An 18,977-nucleotide genomic window follows, 5' to 3' on the forward strand; every position below is an offset into this window, starting at 1 on the left:
TGCAGCCATGGAGCGTGGGCCTCCAAACATACCACCTGCTCCTGTTGTACCCCTTCCTCCTCCCCCACTCCATCTCCTCCCCCTACTCCATCTCCGTCCACTCGCTCCATCAGGAGCGCATCGCGCATTACTCCCAGACCAGATCCCGCCGTAGTTCAACATCACGTCTCCTTAAGTCCTCTAATATTTCCTCATTTATGTCATCAACACATCCATGATTGATGGAAATGTTGTGTAAATCACAACAAGCCACAAAGAATGCTGGGACTTTTTGAGGACTGTACTGTAAAATGCCTCCTGACCTTTCCAAACACATGAAGCGCATTTTCAGTAATATTTTCCTTTGTAATTATGTATGGTTTGCAAAAATGGGAACTGCTGCGTCCGTTTAGATGAGAGAAGTGTATGCGCATTGTGCACACGCTACATTATGGCCAAGCATGCGCCCCTAAAATAGCATCTGAATTACGCGCTACTGACTTTAGACTAGCGCCACTGACTTTAGACCAGGTTTTTCCTGGTCAGTGGCGGAATTGTTTTCTGAAACTGCAAAATAGCACCAATAATGTTTGCGCCGGAACACGCCTCCTCTTTTCGCTGAACCGACCCCGGGAGCGCAAATACATTCCCTTATTTACCGACGTGCGTCTGTGGAGGGAAAAGTCCGCTGTGCGTCGGGTGCAAAATAGGAATTATATATGCGTCGGTGTACAAAGGCAATTGCGCTGGGTGCAAGATAGGGCCCTGGATGTGTAAATTGCAGCTGAAGATCTTTGCTCGAATCTGACGGGACCAGACGGGTTCGGTCTTAATTTCTATCATTTTACACGGGCTTGGGGTGGGCTCGGGCTTGCGCTCCGGGTTGTGCAGTAAATGAGCAGTCAGGTGATGCGTTTTGTTTAGTGAAAATGGATGCTGAGGAGGTAAAACGAAGGCTGGACTGTGGAGGACTTATTTTATTTCTTTGTTCCAAATTCCAAGTGGTCTATAGCCAACGTTAATCATGAATAAATTATGCTAAAACATTTATACATGACTCATTCTTGACAAAAGTCAAAAGAGCTGTGTGCGTGCAAAAATTTGAATAATTTCGGGTTGTAAACAGTTTCAGGCTCTTAAAAAGCTGTCACTCAAAATGTAGTTCCCGGGCTGAATTCTGTTGGGCTCAGGCCTTGTCGGGCCGAACTTTTAAGGCCCGATTACAGCTCTAGTGTAAATTACAGAAGATTAGTGCACTGGATATCTACATAATACCCTAATAGAAAACCATAGTTTTCACAGCAACAGCATGATCAGAATTAAAACACAACTAGTAGTAAGATTTATTGATAATCTGTGTGGTAACCCAGTTTTACTCATAGTTCTGTTTAATTTTATATTTTTCTTCAGATGTGCTGTTATCTCGTCTATGGCAGCTGGGACCTCCCAAACCTTTGTGTGTAATGGAATGGAAGGTCGTTATGTCAACATTCTGATTCCTGGAAGACGAGAATACCTGACACTGTGCGAGGTGGAAGTCACTGGTCAGCCTTCAGGAATCACTGCTCCAACTGGTGATGTATACCATTTAACATGAGCACTGCTTGCTCTTGAGGGAATTACTGGAATTATTGGAATTGTTGGGGCTTTGTAAATTATAGAGTGTGGTCTAGACCAACTCTATCTGTAAAGTGTCTCGAGATAACTCTTGTTATGATTTGATACTATAAATAAAATTGAATTGATTTGAATAGATGACGTTGAGCAGACAGTCACATTCAAAGTTCATCAATTATACTGACTGCCTGTTTGGTGTAATATTTGGTCAGATCAACACATGTAATATGTCTGTTCTGTCCATAAACTGTTTTTAATGAAACATTTTGTAACCTTGTCTAGATATTAATATTGCTAGAGGTGGAAACGTGACTCAGTCCTCCCTGTATGAGAAAGAGGTCCCTGAAAGGGCCATAGATGGGAATCGTGCTAGCAACTTGAGAGAGAGATCCTGTACCCACACTAAATATGATTTAAAACCATGGTGGAGACTGGACCTCCTGAAGACATATCAGATCAACACTGTCACCATCACCAACAGAGGAGATTGTTGTGCCTGGAGAATTAATGGTGCTGAGATCCGCATTGGAAACTCCCTCAATGACAATGGCAACGGTAACCCCAGGTAACTGCACTTTGTGTCTTATAAAACATTTAACATTGGATGTGTAAATTAGAGCTGAAGATCTTTGCAAAGATCTTCTTAATTTCTATCATTTTACACAGGCTTGGTTCAGGGCTTCGAGACGCTGAGGCTCTGGCGCTCAGGTTGCACGGTAAATGAGCGGTCAGGTGATGCCTTTCGATAAACCTGAAAATGGCTGCTGAGGAGGTGAAACGGAGGCTGGCTACAGGCTACGTTAGTCATGAATAAATTAAGGGTAAAAAATGTTTCTGCCAACCCTTTCTGATCAAGCACAGATCCAAATTCTCTTTCGTTCCACAAGCCATAAATCAGTCAATCAGTCAAAATAAGCAAGATGTTCAGCTGGCCTGGTCATACCCCAAGGGTGTATAGTGTATTGTAGTGTCTGATGTATGTTCTTTATGTTGTCTGTATGTGTCTGATGTAGGGACTGTTTGTTTGTATCATATGGCTGATGTCTTGTCATGAAGTACCTTGCGACTGTGCCGCAAACACGACAATGAAGTTATGTACTATTACTAATTTTACTCATAGTTCTGTTTCATTTTATTTTTCTTCAGATGTGCTGTTATCTCGTCTATGGCAGCTGGGACCTCCCAAACCTTTGAGTGTAATGGAATGGAAGGTCGTTTTGTCAACATTCTGATTCCAGGAAGACGAGAATACCTGACACTGTGTGAGGTGGAAGTCACTGGGACAGTATCATAGGCAACTGATTCTAAAATAATTTCTTCATGTTCACTTAATTTTAACGCTAGTCTATGCAAGTTTGCGTATTTGGTGTGGTTTTGCTTCGCACACAGAGCATATTTTAAGTAAAACACTTGGTATTACATATCATAAGGTCAGGGCAATCGTATGCTGAAGCTTTTTGTAAAACTAATACAGATGGTTGTTTTATACATTATTTAACATAAAAAAAAGAAATGATATTAAGTGCTCTGTCTGCATTGTATTTGTTGTAATTTTTCTTGGGCTTGTTTCTATCTACTGTACTTAAATAAAATTGAAAAATAAACACTTTTAAAGCTAATCTGTGTGTCATTGTCTGTTTGTCCAGACTTGCTCGGCTGTCTTTTCAAATGAGTATCATTTTTGGGTAATACAAGCACAGCATTCAGAAACAATAGCATATAGCTAAGAGGCCTATACTGTACATGTTTAAATGTTTTTCCGACATCTTGAGAGAAAGCAGAAACATAGCTGTCTTAGATGTAAATCATGCATCATACTTTGAGTCCATGAAAAGCGCTATATAAATTCAATTTATTATTATTATTATATCAGTGGATAGTCACATCTGTAGTTACATTTTCTACTGGTATGATCTTATACTTGAAATTTGGTGGGGCGAACATACTTCTGGGGGTCTAAAATGATGGAGAACTCATCAAAAATATTTATTTTTGATAGAATGGTGTAGCAATAAAAACATGAAGTTTGGTTTGAATATTTTACTCATAATTTTCTTCATATGCCAACTTTAATAAAGACAACAATGAAATACTTTAAAGTCATTTAGGTGAAATGTGAGGGCAAAATCAGGGTTGATGATGAATATGTGAATAATAACTATTGATAACTAGGCTGGCAGCAAACCAGCAACTAAGTTTGGGAGACATACTTTAAACACACATGGCCTAAGCCTTAGGCCATGGTATCAAAACAGGGGGTATACGATGGTAATTACTTTCCACCTGCATTACCAGAATGTTGCGTTCTCCTGAACATGGTAATTACTTAGCTCTAGTGTGTCTACGACGGACGTAATACTCAGCCCTTAATGCCTGGACAAAAAGTGGCAGTGGGATAACAGAGCAAAACCCAACACTTTAGAAAGTGATCAAAGTTGAATTATTTCAGATTTCTCACTGATTTAGACAACATGGTCCGAGTCTCTTGAGCTGATGGTGGCGACCGTCTGGGGCCACCAACAGTCAGTCCTCTCATCTCTGAAACATCAACGAGGTAGAGGCTGGGGACGTTCTACCCCAGGATGATCAGTCACTGCTGATTCGGGCTCCAGACACAAATCATGCACGTCATCTCAATTCTGACACCAAGTTGGTGGTAGAAATTCTAATGGATAGTAGGTGAGATCTGAAATAAAGCTTCAGTCAACAAGTATTTTAAGTGTTTATTCTTTGAAGAAAATTATTAAAAAGTCATAGTATATGTCGAAAAAAGTCACAAAAAGTCAGTATAGTATGTCGAAATAAGTCTTAAAATAAGTATAGTATTTTGATAAAAGTCACAAAGAGTCATAGTATAATATGTTGAAATAAGTCATAAAAAGTCATATGATAAGATGTCGAAAAAAGTCATTCAGGTGCATTCTGGGCGTGCTAGTCTTACAGGGAGGTGTGTTCAGGTGCATTCTGGGAGTATTGATATCTTGAGGCAATGGAAAATGATTGAGCCATTGACAAACAAAAACCTGGTCTAAAGTCAATAATGTAGCATTTCATTGTTATTTTAACAGCAAATTAGAAACATGCTCCTAGGCTTGTGCACAGCAGCACACACACATACAGAAGATAAAAAATAATAATATCACGGTGCAAATCCTCCATCATAATAGCAATGCGCCAAGGTCCAAACGCGCCTGGCTTTTAACAGGAAGGGTGTGAAGGCGTGAAGCCTCTGGCGCAGGTACGTTTAGGGCGTGTCCAAATCCACTTTTGCTAGTTTGATGGCGTAAAAAATGTCATAGTATAGTATGTTGAAATAAGTCATAAAAAGTCTTAGTATAGTATGTCAAAATAAGTCATAAAAAGTCTTAGTATAGTATGTTGAAATAAGTCAAAAAAGTCATAGTATATTATGTTGAAAAAACTCATAAAAAAGTCATAGTATAGTATGTCAAAATAGGTCATAAAAAGTCTTAGTATAGTATGTCAAAATAAGTCATAAAAAGTCTTAGTATACTATGTTGAAATAAGTAAAAAAGTCATGGTATAGTTTGTCGCATAAGTCATAAAAACTCCCTTACCTAACCCTAACCCTTCAAAAGCCAGGCATGGTTAGACCTTGGAGCATTCCTATTATTATGGCGGATTTGCACTGTATAATTTTTATTTGTAATCTTATGCATGTGTGTCCCTCTGTGTGTAACAAGCAGGGTGCGAACTACAGGGGAGCTAGGAGGAGCTCGGCTCCCAAGACATGGGCTCCCCTGAAAACGTGATTTGTGAAATTTCTTGACGTGCATTTCAGTTTTGTGTAATGTGATCATTGTGGATTATTATGTGTAAAATTTCAAAAATATTAATTCATGCATGATGACGATTTAAACCTAATTCACTTCATTAAAGATAACTATACATGCTATGCTTGTCATGAGGATCAAGGTGTGGTGGTGCTGCAGTGCAAATTCAACTCATCTTTAGTACATGTTAAAGGAGAATGTCTGAGTTGAAAACGCATCTTGTGGTCAAGTAAGGGCCCTGTACATGTTGCAGACATTTTAATTGCAGTTTGTGTCTGTTAAGAGGCACAAAGGAACTCTAAAACCTGCCCCGACAACTGCCATTTTTGCTGAGTGGAAGTTCGTAGACATAGCTGCAGCTACTCCGTGTTGACCACACCGATTCGGGTAGTTTTTTTTGTCTATTGACTGTACTCACATATTTATAGCGATCAAGATTAACGTAAAACTTGGCTGGAACAGTTGCAACTGTTTTCCTTTAGATTTTATCATAAAACCCGCTTTGGCGAAAGTCTCAGAAACATGTCCGCTATCTGTTCAAAAAATACCACTAGATAAAAGATGAGAATAAAACTGACATTGCAGTATAAGAAATTAACAATTTTTTAAAGAAAGGCAACATCAAAAAGAAAGGTCTTCAGCCTTACTTTGAAAGAACTGAGAGTTGCAGCGGATCTGCAGTTTTCTGGGAGTTTGTTCCAGATATGTGGAGCATAAAAACTGAACGCTTATTCCCCCTGTTTAGTTCTAACTCTGGGGACAAGTAGAGAGGTCTGGGTGGTTCATAGTGCATTAACAGATCAGAAATATATTTAGGCCATAAACCATTTAGTGATTTATAAACCAGCAGAAGTATTTTGAAATCTATTCTTTGGGGCACAGGTAGCCAGTGTAGAGACTTCAGAACTGGAGTGATGTGATCCACTTTCTTGGTGTTAGTGAGGACTCGAGCAGCAGCTGTCTGATTGATTTGTCAGGGAGACCTGTAAGGACACTGTTACAATAGTAAGAACTACTGAAGATAAAAGTATGGACATGGTTTTACCAATCCTGCTGAGACATAAGTCCTTTAACCCTTAATATATTCTTAAGGTGATAATAGGCTGACTTTGTAATTGTCTTAATATGGCTGTTAAAATTCAGCTCTGACTCCATGACTACACCAACATTTCTGGCTTTGTCTGTTGTTTTTAACATTGTTGTTTTGACTTTTAATTGTTCCTCTTTTGTTCCAAAAACAACCACCTCAGTTTTTTCTTCATTTAATTTAAGAAAGTTCTGGCACATCCAGTCGTAATTTGTGCAATGCACTTAGTCAGTTTTTGTATTGGACTATAGTCCCCTGGCGATAAGGTTATGTAAATTTGTGTGTTATCCGCATAACTATGGTAACTTATTATGTTGTTTTCCATAATCTGAGCCAGTGGAAGCATGTAGATGTTGAACAGGAGAGGCCCCAGAACTGAGCCTTGGGGAACTCCACACGTCATATTTGTATGCTCAGATGCATAATTCCCTATAGACACAAAGTAGTCCCTATTCTTTAAGTAGGATTCAAACCAGTTTAGTACTGAGCCAGAAAGACCAACCCAGTTTTCCAGTCGGTCTAGTAATATGTCATGGTCGACCATGTCAAATGCAGCGCTGAGATCAAGTAATACTAAGACTGTAGTTTTGCCGCTATCTGTGTTTAGGTGGATGTCATTAAAGACTTTAACAAGAGCCGTCTCAGTGCTGTGGTGTGGTCGAAAACCCAACTGGAAAAAAATATAAACGTTGGAGGTCATTAATCGGCGTGCAAAGTTCTTGAAATCCATTCTGCAGTTAGCATCGTATAGCCATGGCAAAAATAAAACAAGCAGTTTAATTGATTTTGGTTTTACTAAGAAATTGTGCGGCAATGACGTTAATAGCATGACCGATTCACCTGCTGCAAGCCCTGTTGGCACACCTCCCGCCGGAATGACAACCCAGGAAGAAGCTGAAGAAATAATGTCAACTTTGGCTGAATGGTGGTGGTGGTAACAGCTCGTCAGAGGCCGGCCACGATCCTAACCTTTCTTGCTCCTCTCTCTTGTTAAATTGGAACAGACAGCAGTCGAGAGACTGGAATAGCCCATATATATGGCTGTTTGTTAACCCTTGTGTCGTCTTTAACCCTTGAGAGAGATTTATCTATTAATTGACAGAATAGCTGACAGTATAACGCCTTTGCGTCTTGAGCAAAGTCACACTTGGCCATTGGTTTTATTCAGAATAGATGAACAGAACAGCTGCATGTTTTTCCCTTCATCTTTTCACATTTTAATAGAAAATTTCTTGTTGTTTATTTTCAGGCTGGAGGCAATTCTAGGTGCAACTCCCATTACACTGTTGTTTGCAGAGTAAAGTTGAAGCTCAAACGGAACATGTTAGAGGCCATTTGCCCTGCAGGTCACGAACTAAAACTTAAGTGTTGTTCCTCCAAAAGGCCTCTGGGAGTAATACTGTAGCTACAGTCCGCACACACACAGCACTTTGTTCAAATGCTAACACGCTGCTGGCAAAATGGTTAAGGATGGAAGCTTGGGGTGCGTCACTTAGGCCTAATTGAACAGAGGATTTATGGAATTCTTTGGTACCTGAGTAACTTTAACCGTTGTTCATGTGAAATCTCAAAGACAGTCTGATGTTTTGTTTATAGACTATTTGTAGGTGGTTGTTTGCTGTTTGACCTATTGATCCTGTCGATAAATTATAATAGGGTAAATCCTGTATAGTGCATACACTTGTAGCTGTTATGTATCTTCGTAAGTCATTGTAAGTCACAAGCACACTGGTGAAAAAAAAGAGTGGCTTCCCCCAAAAGGCCACTGGTAACAAGCATAGATATAGTAAAATTTGCTGACCAGGTTTTTGTTGGTCAATGGTCAATGAACCAAGAGCCTGGGTCTGTCCCAGGTTTCTTCCCAAGAGGGAATTTTTCCTCGCCACTGTCGCACTGCTTGCTCTTGAGGGAATTACTGTAATTGTTGGGGCTTTGTAAATTATAGAGGCAAGGCAAGGCAAGTTTTTTGTATAGCACAATTCAGCAGCAATGCAATTCAAAGTGCTTTACACAAGACATAAAAACACAGTTAAAAATATCATACAAATTGGTAACAGATGAAGAAACCATTATAAAAAATGAATGAATAAAAAAATAAAATTTTAAATTGAAATATAAAAATGAATTAAGAAAAGGCATAGACTGTGGTCTAGACCTACTCCATCTGTAAAGTGTCTTGACATAACTCTTGTAATGATTTGATACTATAAAGAAATTTAATTGAATTATACACATGTACAACGAGATTAAAAGCAACTCCTTTCCAGTGTCAACATTACATAAGTAGTGCAAAAGATAAAGGGGTGGGGGGTAAGGTGCACAGTTCTGAGAGCTATATAATAATATAAAAATATAAAGATAGATATGGTTTTATGTACAGTGGGAAATGCAGTGTGAAGTAATGACATTGCACAGAATTGTCAATATTATCAAAAGTATTAAATATTAAATATTGCACAGTAGGTGGGTAGAAGAAAGTCCGGGGGTTGGGGGGTTAGACTGGGAAGTCAGTGCATGTGTGAGTTCAGCGTGGTTATGGCTTTTGGGAAGAAACTGTTGTTGAATCTGTTAGACCTTGTTCTGATGCAGCTGTAGCGCCCCCCTGAGGGCAGCAGGTCTAACAGATCAGAGCTGGGGGGTGGGAGCTGTCCTTGGGGATGTTTTCTTCTCTGCTGAGGTGTAGATTTCCATCAGCGAGGAGAGAGAGCAGCCAATGATCTTCTGTGCTGCCTTTACTACTCTCTGAAGCCTCTCCCTGTCTGCCACGGTGCAGCTGCCGTACCATACTGTTACACGGTTCGTCAGCAGGCTGTCGATGGACGAGCGGTAGAAGGTCAGCAGCAGGCTGGAGTCCAGGTTGTGCTTGCTGAGGACCCTCAGGAAGTGTAGGTTTTCTTGGTGTTCAGAGCCAGGTTGTTCTCTGAACACCAGGCTGCCAAGTTCAGGACCTCCTCTCTGTAGGCTGCCTCGTCTCCCTTTGAGATGAGCCCGACCACTGTGGTGGCGTCAGCAAACTTGACAAAGATGTTGTTGTTGTTGTTGTGGGTCGGACTGCAGTCGTCGGGGGTGTAGAGACAGAACAGGAGGGTGCTCAGCAAACATCGTGACTTTTTATGATAATTTTTCCACTTACTATTCACGACTTTATTATAGTTTTATTTGATTAAAGTTGACTGTGGTGGACCACAGTTTACTTACTGTAAAAAGCTAGATTTACAAAATGTGAATGTGAAATGTAAATTATCGTCAAAATCAACACATCAAATGCTCCAAATATTCAACTCTGATCATGTAAAGCTCTCTTTTGATCCGCATATCAATTTAAGTTCATAATTCCAGCTAATTTTTGTACGTTTTTATGTTTTCTCAGATGTTTTTGCCACTTTTTTTTTTTTTGGACCTTTTTGTTTTTAGGGCTTTATGAGGCCGAAACTCTAAGAGAGAAGTCTATATGAGACATGAAATAACACATCCTCAGGTATGAGGAAATCTCAACACACAAACACACACACACACACACACAGACACACACACAGACACACACAGTTACACACACACACACACACACAGTTACACACACACACATAAACACACAGACACACACAGTTACACACACACACACACACACGCATATATATACACACACACACACATACAATCACACACACACGCGTACACATACACACACATACAGTCACACACACACACACATACAAACACACACACACATATACACACACACATATATACACACACAGACACACACACACACAGACACACACACACACCCACATACACAAACACACACACATATACACACATACAGACACACACATACACACACACGCACATATACACACACACATACAATCACACACACACACACACACATGCATTCCCTAGCCCCTTACCCTAACCTTAACCATCACAACTAAATACCTAACCTTAACCCTTACCCTCACCTTAACCATCACAACTAAATGCCTAACCTTAACCCTTACCTCACCTTAACCATCACAACTAAATACCTAACCTTAACCCTTACCCTAACCTTAACCATCACAACTAAATGCCTAACCTTAACCCTTACCCTAACCTTAACCATCACAAACTAAATGCCTAACCTTAACCCTTACCCTAACCTTAACCATCACAACTAAATGCCTAACCTTAACCCTTACCCTAACCTTAACCATCACAACTAAATGCCTAACCTTAACCCTTACCCTCACCTTAACCATCACCACTAAATGCCTAACCTTAACCCTTACCCTCACCTTAACCATCACAACTAAATGCCTAACCTTAACCCTTACCCTCACCTTAACCATCACAACTAAATCCCTAACCTTAACCCTTACCCTCACCTTAACCATCACAACTAAATGCCTAACCTTAACCCTTACCCTAACCCTAGCAATTCTAACCCTATTCCTAAAGCCAAGTCTTAACCCTAAAACAGCCCTTTAACCTCGTGGGGTCCCCACAAGGCTGTGCAGACCCCACAAGGATACTGTAGTCCCCACAAATATAGTAAAACAGGTATACACATATATATATATACACACACAGACAAACATATACACACATACAGACACACACACACGCATATATACACACACATATACACACACACACATACTTACACACACACAAAAACACACACACACACATATACACACAGACACACACACACAGACACATAGATACACACACACATACAATCACACACACACATATACTTACACACACACACATCAAAATACAAAAGAAATGACCATATTTGGATGTGACAGCATTGTACAGGAGAGAGAGAGAGAGAGAGAGAGAGAGAGAGAGAGAGAGAGCTTTCTAACGGTAAATGTGCAGACAGGGTGCAGACAGCATAATGATTCAGAACACCAGAAGTCTATATGAGACATGCAATAACACATCCTCAGGTATGACGAAATCTCAACATACACACACACACACACACACACACACACACACACAATATACACACACACACACACACACACACAGGCATATATACACACACACACACATACATACACACATATACACACACAGGCATATATATACACACACATACAATCACACACACACATACACACACACAGGCACATATACACACACACATACACACACAGACACACACACACACACAGACACACATATACACACACACACACACACACACACACATACACACACAGGCACATATGCACACACACACATACACACACACACACACACACACCAAAATACAAAGGAAATGACCATATTTGGATGTGACAGCATTGTACAGGAGAGAGAGAGAGAGAGAGAGAGAGAGAGCTTTCTAATGGTAAATGTGCAGACAACATGATGATTCAGAACACCACCTTCTCATTCAATGCATTTCCTTTTTATTTTCATGACTATTTGCATTGTAGATTCTCACTGAAGGCATCAAAACTATGAATGCACATATGGAATTATGTACTTAACAAAAAAGTGTGAAATAACTGAAAACATGTCTTATATTTTAGATTCTTCAAAGTAGCCACGCTTTGCTTTTTTTATTAATAAGGGAAAAACTTCCACTAATGAACCCTGACAAAGCACACCTGTGAAGTTAAACCATTTCAGGTGACTACCTCATGAAGCTCATTGAGAGAACACCAAGGGTTTGCAGAGTTATCAAAAAAAGCAAAGGGTGGCTACTTTGAGGAATCTAAAATATAAGACATGTTTTCAGTTATTTCACACTTTTTTGTTAAGTACATAATTCCATATGTGTTCATTCATAGTTTTGATGCCTTCAGTGAGAATCTACAATGTAAATAGTCATGAAAATAAAGAAACACATTGAATGAGAATGTGTGTCCAAACTTTTGGCCTGTACTGTATATTAAATATAAGAAAAGCAAATTATAATTCTACATAAATATGAAGAACACAGACTCGGTTTTCACAGGGAAAACACAATAAAGTCGCTGCTTCCTAAAACAGGAAGGAACATTTTTTTAAAGAATATCCGACGCTGTAGATGTTTAAATCACAACTCCAATATTCCCCATCAGTCAGGACCAAGATCTGACCATAATTACACTTGGGCTTTCCATAAACTGTCGTTGCTTTAGCCTTTTATTTCAGTTGCAACCCTGGCAGTGGGAAGCCATCGTGAGAGAAAATAAAAAATATAAAAACAATTCAAACCGATGTGACACACGGCTCAAGAAGCTGATATGTAATTCCCTCCCATTAAAATATATATAGGCTATATTTCATAAAACTACCCATGTTAACGGGGTTGTTGGTCTCTAAATGTTTGAACTTTTATGAGCGCACCTCTCTCTCTCTCTCTCTCTCTGTCTCTCTCTCTCTCTCTCTCTCTCTCTCTCTCTCTCTGTCTCTCTCTCTCTCTCCCCCTCTCTCTCTCTCTCTCTCTCTCTCTCTCTCTCTCTCTCTCTCTCTCTCTGTCTCTCTCTCTCTCCCTCTCTCTCTCTCTCTCTGCACCGAGCTCCGCCTGATCTTTAAGAACGGTGACGCCATAATCAATCGACCTATTGATTGGTCAGTAGGCGGGGCTTTACAGTTTTTTCCAACAGCTTACACACGTTTTCAAAACTATGTCTCCTTCAAAACTCTACACACAATTCCTAAAACTGCACGCACAAAATGCAAAATGCCTCCTTCTCCTTCAAAATGAAACACTGCATTCAAAATACCATAAACTCATCTGAAAATGAAGCATTTGCATCAAATGGCAAACACTTGTTTCATAATAGTAAATTTTTGGATATACCATGTACACACTGTTGTTCTAAATCTAAAGCTCTTTTGTATTTCATAGGTTTATATCTACATTTACAATGTTCTAGAGAGAAAGTCATCTGCTGAGAGGGGTGAAAATTGCACCTGTAAAAAACTATGTAATGTTACAGTAAAACAGAAAATATGTATTGGGCAAAACATTACGTTTGTAAGAGTAGCTCAGTGTTGTTTACAGTAGCATGAAACAAGAAAACAAAAGTATAAACATATGTAAAACAAAGGTATCATTTTTAGAATAAAGAATAGGTGTATGTGTGTGTGTGTGTGTGTGTGTGTGTGTGTGTGTGTGTGTGTCTTTGTGTGCGTGTGTGTGTTGTGAGTGTTTGTCCGTGCTTGTGTGTCGCGCGTGGGGGGGGGGGACAGAATTGTATGCACTTTGTGCAAAACCAAGTCTGATTGATTTGTAATGCTGAAATAGTCATTAGATAGTTGCAGTATGGACGCCACTGTAGAGCTACTCAAGATGGACTTCTCTCCCTGATCTCATCAGAGATGGCTCTCCTTCTTCCTCTTCTTCCCTCCTCCTCCTCCTCCTCGTTGTTGTCCCCTGTCTCTCTCTCCCTCCTCCCATTGCTCTCTGTCTATTGTTGGCATCCATTGTTCCAAACAGGTAATCTGACCTTTGACCTATGTATAGGCCAATACTAAAGCAGTGATTGGTTAGTGTTCAGTTTTGACATAATGTGTTTGCAAATGTGAGGAGTGTGTGTGTGCCCTGGTAAATAAGTGTAGCATTTTGATTGGTTGTGTTTAGAAATGGATAGCAAGTCACTTCCTCTTAGATTTTTGTGTCTTAGGTAGAGAATTGTGTGTAATGTTTTGAAAAAAGTGTTTTATGCTATTGAAAACTGAGTGAAAGGCTGAGAAATAGTTTATGGTTTTGGAGATTTGCTGTGTAGTTTATCACTTTGAGTGAGAGGTTTCAAAAATCGTGTGACATGAAAAGATTTTGTGTGTAAGCAGTTGGAAAAAACAGTAACACTGAGTATTGATTGGTTACTAGGCGGGTCTTTAACACTGAGTATTGATTGGTCAGTAGGCGGGTCTTTAACACTGAGTATTGATTGGTCAGTAGGCGGGGCTTTAACAATGAGTATTGATTGGTCAGTAGGCGGTGCTTTAACACTGAGTATTGATTGGTCAGTAGGTGGTGCTTTAACACTGAGTATTGATTGGTCAGTAGGCGGTGCTTTAACACTGAGTATTGATTGGTCAGTAGGCGGTGCTTTAACACTGGTTGATCTCTGATCTCCAACTTAACCTGCTCCCGACCAGGTTAGGTGTTCAGCATGAGTTTCCACGGCGATTGAACCCGATAACAACTGATCCACCTTCGTAGTACAGAAAATCCTGGGTTGAGCCTTAAGTTAGCTCGTTAACGCTAAATCCTGCTTCGTAGTGCAGGCCTCAGATGAGCCCAGGTCTCAACTCTTCTGCCTCCTACCGAAGATCCACAAGCCTCCTGTGACTTGACAAAGGTGGGAACCTGTGCTGTGATACACACACACATGCACACAGACCCAAACACAGACACACACACAGATTTGTGGCACTATTTTTGTGGGGACCGTAATTGACATAATGCATTCCCTAGCCACTTACCCTAACCCTATCCCCTTAACGCCAAATGTCGCTAATTTGCATCAAAACCCTTCCATTCCGACTGCAGGCAAGATAGCGTGTGTATTCCCCCCAATGCCGGTTTGTTTACATGCAATACATACCTCTGAACTTTTTGCATGCACTGGTTTCTCGTAGGACCGGTCGGAGAAGGAGATACATCCGGTTCACGGAAGCAAAATTAAACCTAACCCTAACCCTAAACCTAAACCTACACCTAACCCTAACCCTACCCCAAAAAAACTACTGTCAATGTTAGGGAGTAGGAGAGTGTTTTCTTTCTTGGCGATGTCAAGATCCATGTATTTGTCAATTACAATTTAGAAGTTCTAACAACTTTGTGACATGAATGAAATCTACAATGTGTTTTATTAATTTTACCATTTTGTAAAGAATTTTACCATGAATGCCTGTTGTCGCTAATTTGCATCATACCTAAATTTATATCTATTCCATATGCTATAGACAAATTAACAATCTCAACTTAATTTAGCATCAGCTTGGAGCCAGAAACACACATTATATTTTGTTTATATAATTGTGAATAAATTCAGGCATCAAGGGGTTAAACTCCAAATAATGCAAGCAGAGAAAAGGGATTCAAACACCTATTATATGGGATTCTCATAGATTTTCTACCATCCGTTAAGCTACTGCTAATGTAGACAGCACTTCCTGTTCTCTGTGATACGCTTAAAGCCTCCAACTAACTAAACGGCTTGATGCTCTTATTGTGAAAATCCCGAACCGGATGTTATGTTCCGTTCGAGCTAGCAAATCCCCGATAGAAAAGCCTCGATAGCGGCACATAACAATATTTAACACCACTTACTTTTTATTTTACTCAACTACAAAGTACTTAACAATCAGAACAACAAGTAGTAAAGGTATGAACATGTTTAAACACAATGTTATATATTTTGACCCGACGCACACGACAGCACAGTGGTTGCGTAGCGTGGCGACCCCTTAAACTCCTAACTCCCATCCACATCAATAGCAGAAATAACAGCTGGTTTAACAAGAAATACAGTAGCACGAATTATGCAGCAGATATACTTACTCTTCTCATTTACGCACACTCTGAAGCAAGATGCTGCTCACAATTACGGTCCAACTGACCGACTAACTATCTTACTGCTTATTAACTAGCGTTGACGAACTGACCGAAGAGCCGGTTAATTAACCCGACTCGTGTCACTGAGCCGGGAGAATCGAGTGCCATACGTCAATGAACCGACTCACTCCTGTTTTTTTCTTTTACTTCATTCGTGCTGTTGGCATTATATATATGTCAATGGTTGGCCGTTGTGTAGCTGGTATTCTTCTGCTACTGTGTGTGTTGTAATCTAGCTCATTAGCGCCTCCACTGGACTGGAGTGGTGGTGGTAGAATCAATCAGGAAATGAGCTACTAATGCCTAATGCCTAGACCCTATGCCGAACAAGACCAAATGTAACCGTGCAACCTTCCGGCCGCTCGAGTCTAATGTAACCGTGCAACCGGTCGGCCACTAGAGTCTAATGTAACCGTGCAACCTGCCGGCCGCTCAAGTCTAATGTAACCGTGCAACCCGGTTCGGCCACTAGAGTCTAATGTAACTGTGCAACCGGTTCGGCCACTAGAGTCTAGAGTCTAATGTAACCGTGCAACCGGTTCCGCCACTAGAGTCTAATGTAACCGTGCAACCTGCCGGCCGCTCGAGTCTAATGTAACCGTGCAACGGTCGGCCCCTCGAAATCTATGTAAACCGTGCAACCTGCCGCCGCTCGAGTCTAATGTAACCGTTACAACCTGCCGGCGCTCGAGTCTAATGTAACGTGCAACCTGCCGGCCTTGAGTCTAATGTAACCCGTTACAGCCACCGGCCGTTCGAGTCTAATGTAACCGTGAACCTGCCGGCGCTCGAGTCTAATGTAACCGTGCAACCTGCCGGCGCTTCGAGTCTAATGTAACCGTGCAACCCGGTTGCCGCTCGAGTCTAATGTAACCGTGCAACCCGGTTGACGCTTCGAATGTAATTAAAACCGTGCAACCTGCGGCCTTCCGAGTCTAATGTAACCGTGCAACCGGTCGGCCGCTCGAGTCTAATGTAACCGTGCAACCGGCCGGCCGCTCGAGTCTAATGTAACCGTGCAACCTGCCGGCCGCTCGAGTCTAATGTAACCGTGCAACCGGTCGGCCGCTCGAGTCTAATGTAACCGTGCAACCTGCCGGCCGCTCGAGTCTAATGTAACCGTGCAACCTGCCGGCCGCTGGAGTCTAATGTAACCGTGCAACCTGCCGGCCGCTCGAGTCTAATGTAACCGTGCAACCTGCCGGCCGCTCGAGTCTAATGTAACCGTGCAACCTGCCGGCCGCTCGAGTCTAATGTAACCGTGCAACGCCGGCCTATAATGTAAAACCGTGCAACGGGCTCGAGTCTAATGTAACCACGTGCAACGGTGGAACCTGTTCGAGTCTAATGTAACCGTGCAACCGGTCGGCTGCTCGAGTCTAATGTAATCAAGCGGTGTCTTGGTTCTCGGCAAGTTTGAGTTATTAACCGAGCCTTGTTTCTGGTGCATCTTAGAGGATTGTGTTCGTGGCAATTCACACATTATCGATGGGGAAGTACAGTACATCACATACAAATACACGTCATGTTATTTTGGTTTATGTTAAGTTAAATGTTAGAGAAGTGAATGTTGCTACGTGGTAGCTAGGCTAGGCTGTCACAAGGAGACCGCGCACCAGGCTACTGAACGAGACTGTAAGGACCGTAACTGAGGCTACTGCATGAGTCTATGTAATCAAACGGGTGTCTAGGTTCTCGGCAAGTTTGAGTTATCAACCGATAGCAGAAGCCTTTATTTCTCGTGCATTTTAGATGATTGTGTACATACAAATTAATATATTACATTATTGATGGATATCACATACAAATACACGTCATGTTATCTTAGTAGTTATGTTAAGTTAAATGTTTGTTACATGATAGGTAGGCTGTCAACAGGAGACTGTGCACCAGACTACTGAACAAGACTGTAACCGTGCCTAATGCATGAGTCATGTAATCAAACGGGTGTCTAGGTTCTCGGCAAGTTTGAGTTATCAACCGATAGCAGAAGCCTTTATGTCTCGCACATTTTAGAATTGTGTTCAGGGAAATTCATATGCTACATTACCAAGGGGAAAGTATTAGGCCTATATCACATACAAATACACGTAATGTTATCTTGACAGTTATGTAAAGTTAAACGCGATCACCCCCCCGCCGCCGAGGGCACGCGAACCGGTGACCGACTCTATTAACTCGGTAGGCCAACCAACGACCGTCGGGTTGAACCGACTCCCGTAAAAGAGTCGGTTGTCCCATCACAATTATTAACTGTGTGACGTCACCTATAATATACCAATCAGCACGCGCTTTGGCTACCCTGTTACAAGCACTGAATAAACAAGAGTAAACATGAAACAAAAAACACAATACGGTCAACTGTACTAAATAATTGCAACACTAACATAACTTTGGGGCCTTTTCCACACACACACACACACACACACACCACACACACCACACACACACACACACACACACACACACACACAGACACACATATACATTAAACTTTTGTTGAATTTACAAGAAATCTGGAGACGCAAACAGCAATAACACATCCTCAGGTATAAGGGAATCTCAACATACACACACACACACACAGACAGACACACAGACACATCAAAATACAAAGGAAATGACCATATTTGGATGTGACAGCATTGTACAGGAGAGAGAGAGAGAGAGAGCTTTCTAACGGTAAATGTGCAGACAGGGTGCAGACAGCATGATGATTCAGAACACCACCTGTTGTTAATTTACCAGAAATCTGGAGACGCAAACAGCAATAACACATCCTCAGGTATGAGGAAATCTCAATATATACACACACACACACACATACAGACAGACACACACAGACACACACACACACACAGGCATATATACACACACACATATACACACACATATACACACAGGCATATATACACACACACATACAATCACACACACACAC

At 41.0% G+C, this 18,977-nt stretch overlaps 2 protein-coding genes across 5 annotated transcripts in view; both read left to right on the plus strand.

Moving 5' to 3' along the window:
- Positions 1-3,215, plus strand: part of LOC120562388 — a 74,298-nt gene extending 71,083 nt beyond the window's left edge. For all 3 annotated transcript variants that reach the window (XM_039806101.1, XM_039806102.1, XM_039806103.1), the window contains 3 exons: positions 1,390-1,553; positions 1,879-2,161; positions 2,743-3,215. In XM_039806101.1, coding sequence (XP_039662035.1) covers positions 1,390-1,553; positions 1,879-2,161; positions 2,743-2,890 — 595 coding nt within the window. In that variant the 3' untranslated portion in view covers positions 2,891-3,215. The remainder of the gene's footprint in view (positions 1-1,389; positions 1,554-1,878; positions 2,162-2,742) is intronic.
- Positions 1-18,977, plus strand: part of LOC120562390 — an 80,622-nt gene that overhangs the window by 52,084 nt on the left and 9,561 nt on the right. The gene's annotated exons all lie outside the window — the stretch shown is intronic.

This window comes from Perca fluviatilis, chromosome 7 (assembly GCF_010015445.1).
Source record: "Perca fluviatilis chromosome 7, GENO_Pfluv_1.0, whole genome shotgun sequence".
In the NCBI taxonomy this organism is placed as follows: domain Eukaryota; kingdom Metazoa; phylum Chordata; class Actinopteri; order Perciformes; family Percidae; genus Perca; species Perca fluviatilis.